Source organism: Drosophila bipectinata, chromosome 3R, assembly GCF_030179905.1.
Source record: "Drosophila bipectinata strain 14024-0381.07 chromosome 3R, DbipHiC1v2, whole genome shotgun sequence".
NCBI lineage: Eukaryota > Metazoa > Arthropoda > Insecta > Diptera > Drosophilidae > Drosophila > Drosophila bipectinata.
This window is the reverse complement of record NC_091739.1, coordinates 12489963-12498404: the sequence shown is the minus strand read 5'-3', so window position 1 is coordinate 12498404 and position 8442 is coordinate 12489963. Positions and strand designations below refer to the sequence as shown.

The 8442-nt window shown below is 41.1% G+C and overlaps 2 protein-coding genes across 2 annotated transcripts; both read right to left on the bottom strand.

The window, feature by feature from the left end:
* Nucleotides 1–1372: 1372 nt before the first annotated feature.
* On the bottom strand, nucleotides 1373–2256 carry zen2 (zerknullt-related). The gene is made up of 2 exons (XM_017248223.2): nucleotides 2165–2256; nucleotides 1373–2101 (listed from the first exon to the last, which is right to left on the bottom strand). Exons 1-2 carry the CDS (start codon nucleotides 2222–2224, stop codon nucleotides 1373–1375), a joined length of 789 nt encoding a protein of 262 aa, XP_017103712.2. The 5' UTR covers nucleotides 2225–2256.
* A 2817-nt stretch (nucleotides 2257–5073) lies between these two features.
* LOC108129236 (tetratricopeptide repeat protein 12) lies at nucleotides 5074–5943 on the bottom strand. Its single transcript, XM_017247192.2, has 4 exons — nucleotides 5836–5943; nucleotides 5517–5786; nucleotides 5343–5465; nucleotides 5074–5290 (listed from the first exon to the last, which is right to left on the bottom strand). The coding sequence occupies exons 1-4, from the start codon at nucleotides 5937–5939 to the stop codon at nucleotides 5074–5076; spliced, it is 714 nt and encodes a 237-aa protein (XP_017102681.2). The 5' UTR covers nucleotides 5940–5943.
* Nucleotides 5944–8442: the final 2499 nt, after the last annotated feature.

Here is an 8442-nt window from a genome sequence, read left to right as displayed (position 1 = left end):
TGTCTGAGATAGTTTTCTCCACTCACTCACACACACGAACAGTCACTTGGGCGCCAGCTGTCTCTTTCTGGCCCTCTGATAGCTGGAGGTGCGCAGAACCGGTTTTCCTTAAGGTGTTTTTATTCGATTGCACCAATGATTGTTGTTGTTGCACTTTGAGTTCCACGTTGGAAAAGTTTAAGTTTAAAATTCAAAATATTTTTTATTAAAATTTTGTATTATTTTGTAAAATATTCTTGTTTTTAAGCCACCGAACAGCGATTTTTGGGAAGAGCGAGACGGAGAGCTTCTTGAGAGCTTCGTGCGGGCCCGAGAGCTGGAGACCAACCAACAACCATTCCATCCAATAGCACCGAACGCACTGAACGCGCTGCCTCTGGGATTTTGGACCCATTCGCAAGGAGTGGCCAAAGCGACAGCCACCGCACCGCATCCATCACATGTTTTTTTTAGCCACCCGGCCGACACATGCGCCGTAGGCGGCTGGAAACTGGTTACTATGGCCATTACTCCTGGCCATTCAGGGGGGTGGAGTTCACGCACACAGGCGCACAACTCTCCGAGGCGCTGATTGGCTAGTGTGTCAGCGTTTTGTATCTTTGCGGTCGTGTCGCCGGGTGCCTTTTGTATCTTTGGCTGTCATTTCCGCAGCGGTTCTTCTGCCACTGCTGCTCTTGCCTCACTTGCTTTTTTTCCATTTCCAAAGCGAACGTGTTGCTTGTGACGGAATTTATTTGGTTTTTGTTATTTACACATTCCGCAGCAGCGACAGCCCCAGCTACAGCAGCAGTATCCACCAGATAGAAAAAAAACCGAAACAACAAGAAAATAAAAAGTCCAAGCTCCACAGAGTTTCTTCTCTCTCGCGGTGCTGTTTTTTGGCTTTTGGGTATTTTTGACATTTTGCTTTGCTCATCGCAGTTTTTGTTTTGAGCGTCTCTTCTCTTGTCTAACCATCACGTTGTCAATCTTGGTGGCATTGCTTTTTAGCCACATTTTTTTGTGGCCAACACCTCCCCAGAGCTCACTCTCGCCCTGCTTTTGGCCGCTTTTTGCATTCTCGAATCCACTCAATGCAGTCCACGGCAAAAGCGTGTAATTATGTGCGGATATAATGCACCCGAACGTCACTACAGGTGTAAAAATGTTGCTATAAATATTGCCACATGTGCGCAGGTGAGATTCTGGGAGCCTTCACAGTCAGGTCTAGCTTTCCCCCCTAGGCCAGTTCTATCGAAACATTCCCCAAATAAGCTATGACTTGCAATGATGTTAATGGTTTTTATATTTGTTATAATTATAGTTTATAATACAATTTAAGTCAACTTCTATTGTCCTATTTACAGTTTTAGAAACAAATGTTTAAGCCATTTTAAAAGTCTAACAAGTTCTGAATAAAATCGTAGTCTACTTCAAGGTACTCTTCCGACGTTGTGGATCCTGCGACCGAACTATTCGTTTCCCAACACAAGTTTGGCACAATGGGCTTGTTATATTGGTCCAATTCATAAGCATTGGGAATAAGCTCAGCTGAGTTTTGGGGAACTGGAATGGTGGGCTCAATATCAAACCAATTACTCGTCCAATTAGCCTCCATTCCGTTGATGGGCAGTTGGGAAAAGTCCATGGGAGCGGAACAGAACTCGTTGAGGTAGTCATACTCTTGATAGGGCGGTGTTATCTGACCCTGCTGCAGCATCTGAGGAACATCTTGGGGCAAGGGCGCAGTCTCGGTATTAGTATTGGCATATTGGAGCAGTCTTTCCGCAATTATTCCATCGTCAAAAACATCTTCAATTGATTGGCTGGATGGAGCAGTCGTCATAGTAACCACTCCCTTGGCCACTTGCTTGTTGGCCAACTTTTTAGACTTCATGCGACGATTCTGGAACCAGATCTTAACTTGTCTCTCGGTCAGCTTCAAACGCTGGGCAATTTCGATGCGACGAGTTCGGGCCAAGTACTTGTTGAGATGGAATTCCCTTTCCAACTCAATAAGTTGGTGGCTGGTGAAGGCGGTCCGAGATCTCTTGCATTTTTCAGTCGACTTCGTGGGGGCTAATGGAATACCTTCCAGGTTTAAATCACCACAAGGATGCATCTATTATAATAAAAATTATAATTAATATTTAATCTAAAAATGTATAATTTTTTAAAAACCTACCACAAAATCGCTGACCAAAGAGTTGTCAACAAAACCGTTTTCGTTTTCAATAAAGAACATGATTGCTGAGGAAAGTACTTTTCAAGGCTTCTGTTCGCTGAGAGGTGTATTTTTTAACTAGATGTCACTGAAGTCTAATCATTTGCTTATATACCGATGCTTTAGGTACCGCATCGGATCGTATTGGTTCCTACCTGTCCCGACGGCGAGACTTCAGAGCTGGCAGCCGGCTAGTCTGGCCTGACCTGGTAGCTGGCGCGTCTCTTTAGGCCAGGCTAAGAGCGTCCAGGATGTGTCAGAAGTTTCTTCATAGCGACAAGGTGGCGTGAGTCCTGATTACGTTTTGTTTACTTAATTATGATCTTATGAAGTCTGGAGACTCTTCGTCATTTTTCTAGGGAGTAATGTTGGTCCTTGGCATATGTCTTAACTGCAATATTATCTTTTTTAAAATGGGACATAGTCAAGAGAAATATTATTTATGCATTATGTTTTATGATTAATTAAAATATATATTTTAATAACTAAATATTTCAAATGTTGTTAAGCTACCTGTGATTGTGCTGCTGCCACCCTCTTGTAAGAACCACCTAGAAGTCCCTCCAGCATAGATTCCACCTTTCAAGGTCGCTATAACTTAAAGCCAGGCTTGCGAAACCCCAATCCTGCTAATCAGGTAGATATCTACTATGAACGGAATTCTGTTGGTTTTCCCCGGGGTTTTCCAAGTCAGTTATGAATATCTAGGGGTTGAACTACCTGCTTAGCAACCGAAGGGGATCATGGCTGTCCTGACCCTGATCCCTGGTCCTAAAAAGGGTGTCACCGTTACTTCAAGCTAATCCAATCACCCGCTATAAAATCAGATATATCCGCGGACCTGGGCTACGTGCTACGCGGCATAGATTTACGATCGAACAGGCTTATGCAAAATAACACTCTACTTGGATCTGGAGTTTTCTTAGGATACGGAGTCCAACTTAGAGAGGAATCTCTGAGAAGATGATCTGATCTGAGTTTTAGGATATCCAATAATCCAGTACAGCAAGCTGTCGAGAAGATTCACCTATCCTTGAGGGAAATGGTCATAAGCTATGCTTGTAGTTTAAGCATAGTGCTCTTTAAAATTTATTCAGTTCACGTGAATTGATAAACTTATACTCCACTCAGCTGGTTGAAATACAAAGCCAAAATGAGCACCATTTGGCCAGGCCAATTTGGTGGACAACATGGCAGGCTCCAGCTCAATGTTGGCTCAGATAAATTGGTGTCATCACATCATAAAGTAATTTCCAGCATATTGAAATTTTCTTCAGCTCCTCCATCTCGGCCAGCGTGTCGTGTGTGACACATGAAAGTGGAGCAGGATGAGGACCCTTGGATCATATTAGATTTTCCATGTTTTGTGAACAATATTTCATCGTCAGCTGTCACAGAGTCGTCTCTTTTTATTAGTTATTTGATTATGCCAATAATAGAAACTTGTAGAATTTCATTATCGATAAAGTTTTGCTATCAAGGGAGTGTGTGAGTGGATAAATTGCACAAATAAATTGTTCAACAAATCGAAAAAGTTACGAATGAGAAATGAATTCATATGTCTAAGAACTTTTTTATTTATTTATTTATTTTTTTTTTTAAATAATATTATTCATTTATACGCTTATATGAACATTACCCCCATCCGAAATGGATAATTACATTGATCTTATCCTGATCAGCTTTGGCTTAATGTTTTTCTAATTGATATATTTTCACTTGATTGGTTCACCTAAAAACCTAAAATAAGCTGTAAAAACCATCCATGAATTGCTGAAAAACAATTGATTGATGCGATACATGTTTATATACTATATTCGGTATTTGGCCTTTTCCTATTGTTCAGATGCAATAAAATGGAGACCCAACTGTCAGATAATTGTGTTAAATGGAAAGGATTAATGAGTGGATAAGAATTTTGTGCCGACTCAGTGGTACTACGACTCATTTGGAGTTCCCGCCCCAACACCCAGCGCCCAGCACTCAACCCATCCACCCACAACCTCAACCCGCCCAAGTACAAGATGCAACTACCGCAACAACCGTGACAAGTACAACATTTGTGTCGCCTGCCTCGGCTTCAATCTGTCGCCCTCCGCCTGTGCCACGCAACCTTTGACACGCATAAATGGAACAGCTAGCCTCCCCAACCGCTTCAGTCCACTGCGTCCCCTATCCACCCAAACTCTCATGCACTTAAAAAAAATATATAATTTATATATAACTTATAAACTCTGTGTAGGGAGGTCTGTTCAAGCCTTTTTATTTGACCAGACACTATATCTACTTATAACCCATTTTTGTTTCGAGTGTTCTGACATGCCAATGCTGAGTGCAAGCTCTTTGCTATACGGTCTCCCGTCTACGGACCGCTGTCCTGGCCCGTAACCCGGACCCGGCACAAACAAAGATCGCAATTTGACTCTACACCACGGAGCTGTCAGCTGGCAGAGAGTGAAGGAAGATTGATTACCGCCATCGAATTGTTTGCCTTCATCCGATGGTGGTTGCGGAGAGGTCTGGCTGGAGGGGGAGCAGCCTGACAGCCGAGCCGAGCAGAGGATGTGCCCTGGGTGTCTGACTTCGATTGAATGGCATTGGAACGGAATCAAAAGAGTTGAGCTACCAAACACGATACTCCGGCTGTCATATGTAAACAACACTTGAAGTTTTTGTGGCAAAGGGTTAAATTTTAAAACAGAAATGCAAAGCTTTTGTTTAAAGCTGAAAATGGGTAGGCTTATGAGATTATGAAGAGTATAATAATATCAAATATGGCTTATGAAAATGTTTATTAGAGGGAAAATAAAATACCCTAATGTTTTTTATGAAAAAGAGGTATTCGACCTTCAATACCTTTTATTTCAAAGTCACATTTCGTTGTTCAGCTTTTCCAGGAACTCATCAATAAACTCCATCTGCTTGGAATTGAATTTGCGAGCATATTTCACGCAGGTCTCAAAGTTGGCCTCATCGTTTAGGCCTTTGTAGGCCATGGCTCGATACAGCCAAGCTCTTAGATTCTTCTCATCCAGCTTGTTTAGAACGAAATCGCAATCCACGATGCCTCGCTTGAATTTACCCAATCTGATGTTACATAATATTAATATTTAAAATATTTTATAATTGGCTAACATACTTGATATAGCAAAGAGCTCTATTTATATAAAGGATATGACTATCCCTGATATTTTCAATGCCTTCGGAGTACATCTGCATAGCTGTTTCATAATTCCCTCGACGATACTCTGCGTTTCCCAATCTTAAAATAAAAATCAATGAATATGATTAATAAATAGAATAATTAACGTACTTTCGAAAGTTCTGAGCCACGCGCTCCCTTTCCAAGCGCGCCTTGGAGCGTTCCTCCAGATTCATGTCCACCTGTCGCATGAAAGGGTATCTATCCTTTTGCCTATCCGCTGGGGTGAAGGTGGGACGCTTTGATTTATCCTTCTGTAAAGGTTCCTTTGCCGCCGAAGGATTCGATCCATTGGTACGTTCGGTTATGATAAAGTTTTCTTCAGATATAGACTTCGGTATGATGCTCGTTTTAACGGCTTCTTCAGTCTCTTCCTCCTCTCTGAATCAAAGGTAAAATATATTTATTTTTAAGTCAATTAAATACTTACTCTTTAGGCTTCTGAAGACTTTCAAGTATCTTCACAACCTCCTCAACTGCTGACTTTGCATCCAAGAAGCTTTCATCAATCTGTGGGTGTTGCAATGAATACATGATTTCAGTTAGAAAACAAAAGGATCCTAAAGGATTCAAGTAAATGTTTGTTTTCCATTTGCCGTTTGTATAGTTTGTTTATTCAAAATGTTTACCAGCTGAACAAACGCTTCCCGTGGCAACTAGGGGTTGTATTATTTATTGGCTCTAACCAACTGGTTGCCTAGCGATTCGGCAAGTGTATTTAAAGAAATACTTAAAACATATCGATAGATTGGCGGTTTGTGATTTGAAAACAGTATGGATTTTTTTGCATAATTTTTTGTTAGCTTACAAAAAGTTTATCGTGCTACAGGTTTTGTTTTTATTTTTTTATATTTTACCAGTCATTTGCGTTGAATCGTTTACATGATTACGGGTGTAGACAAACACACGCTGGCTGGTACTAACACTCGCTGATAGCCATATTCATACTCACGTTCACATTACTTTTCATTTAATCTCATATAATTTGTAAGATAAAGAAATGCACAAATGCATGCCAAGCTCAGCGTGGCTCAAAGTATCAATTATAGACTATAAAACATAATGGCATCTAATAATAGTAGAGTTGCAATCTCAACCGCTACCCTCAAAGCCCCTGTCCATCAAAACATTAACCAAACACATGGAAAAATGGAGGTCTCTTGGGGTTTAGAAGAGTATTAGTATAGAAAATTTATATATTATTTTAAAACTTAAAATTTCTCTAATATCTTAAAATTGTATAAATAAGTTTAAATATTTTTTAACCCTTAATAATCTGAATCTCCTTGAAAAATCTTTCTGCAAGTGGAACCTTCTTGTCCTTCTCCCTCACTCCTTGGCTCACCTGGAAGTGCATGTCGCTGGCACATTACCTGCATTCGCAGGAGTAGGACAGGAAGAGAGAGACAGGGAGGCAGGATAGCTGGTTGGTGAGAGCTGGGTGGCGGATATGTGTCTGTGTCGTGTGTGCCAAACATTTAGGAGCCAACCCATACACATATTCCGATACACACACTATCCCCAACCGGACATGGACATGCTTAAGCGCCAGGTTCGGTTGCACAAGGCGAGGGGTTGTCGGCGGTAAGGGGAGGAAACAAAGTGCACGGGAATAAATAATTGCAGTGCCGCAAAAGGAGCCTGAACTGGTTGTAGCACCATTCCTGCCAGCAAATGGACAAACGACAACGACACCAAATTGCTCACATGGCGCACCGCATTTTTTATTCCGCACGAAATTCGTTTGGGTTTCCGTTGGCTAGTCGGCTAAAGTCGGTAACGCTCCTTGTGGCAGCTCCTTGCCGCCTGGCGGCATCATCAGCATAGATTGCCATTTCGACGTAATTGTTATAAATGAATTTCACGTAATTTAATTATGGGTTTTAGACCGATGAAAAATATACCAACCAACGGGCCATAAATACGGCCCAACCCTACAGATGGGAGGTCACTTGCATATGCTGCCCATCAGCTGTTGATGAGAGGGTTGAGGACCTGATCGAATTACCCATGAAATGTGAACCCTTTCAAGCGGTGGGGGCTGACAAATAAAACTTATTCATATGAGAATGAATAGTATTTAAGTGATTTTAGTAAAATACGATTGTAAGTCTAGTCCATCTTACTTCCGGCACTACGAACCTTTTTCCTTCCAAATCATACCACCTTAAATAAGGGTAAAATAAATGCAAAAACCATGCAACAGATGCTTCAAAAAACATTACGGTCCACGACCCCAATTTCAAAAAACCCCTGACTTCGGAAGGTACAACAAAAATTTCATTGTACGCCCAAGAATTCTATTTTGGGGCTGGGATGATACCCCACCCACTCCCCTCTTCAGCGCAATTGGCATTCAAATTTTGAAGTGATTTTTTTCACGAATTCACAATCTTCCATGGAATACAAAATAAGAAGAGTTTCCTGTGCCTGCTGTTCACTATATATGCATATTTTTTGCGGACTAAAAACAGGACATCCCCAAGCCGGGCATATGTGGAATGAACGGAAAGTTTTTCGGGCGCTGCACGATTTGTTTATACGACAGGTGTTGGCCATATTGGTGGCGTTGAGGGACTAACACGTCTGTGAAATGTCATAACGTTTAAACGTGCCAAAAATATCCAAATTGAGCTCCCAAATCAGAGAAGTGGGTGGTGAAATGGTAGCACGGCAGCGGAAAATGAAGTTTGGAAAAAAATATTTTCATGAATTGATGCTTAACATATTTTTTGAGGAAGCAACTTTAGGCACTTTAACTAAATAAATAATTAAAAAGGAAGAAAAAATCATTTCAGTAGCTAAGAAACAGATTAGTATTAAAAAAACAACTTTTTTTTCCTTCAGAACGAGGAGGCGATGCTCCAGAAAAATTGACCAAAAATCTAAAAAATATTTCGTTGTGGGATTTTGATGCAGTTCGGTGGAGAATCGAACTATAAATCGTTTAAGGTATTTCTCTCAAGAATCAGATGACTTTTGGCAAAGATATAGCCTTCATTGTGGGCCATACAGAGTCCCCATAAGATTTCCACAT

What these genes read in the sequence shown, in the direction of transcription:
- zen2 (XM_017248223.2), bottom strand. Translation starts at nt 2,224, where the DNA reads ATGTTCTTTATTGAAAACGAAAACGGTTTTGTTGACAACTCTTTGGTC. An exon ending in CTTTGGTCAGCGATTTTGTG is followed by an intron (nt 2,102 to 2,164) that starts GTAGGTTTTTAA and finishes TTATTATAATAG; the next exon opens with ATGCATCCTTGTGGTGATTT.
- LOC108129236 (XM_017247192.2), bottom strand. Translation starts at nt 5,939, where the DNA reads ATGTATTCATTGCAACACCCACAGATTGATGAAAGCTTCTTGGATGCA. An exon ending in GTGGCTCAGAACTTTCGAAA is followed by an intron (nt 5,466 to 5,516) that starts GTACGTTAATTA and finishes TTTTATTTTAAG; the next exon opens with ATTGGGAAACGCAGAGTATC. An exon ending in AGAGCTCTTTGCTATATCAA is followed by an intron (nt 5,291 to 5,342) that starts GTATGTTAGCCA and finishes ATGTAACATCAG; the next exon opens with ATTGGGTAAATTCAAGCGAG.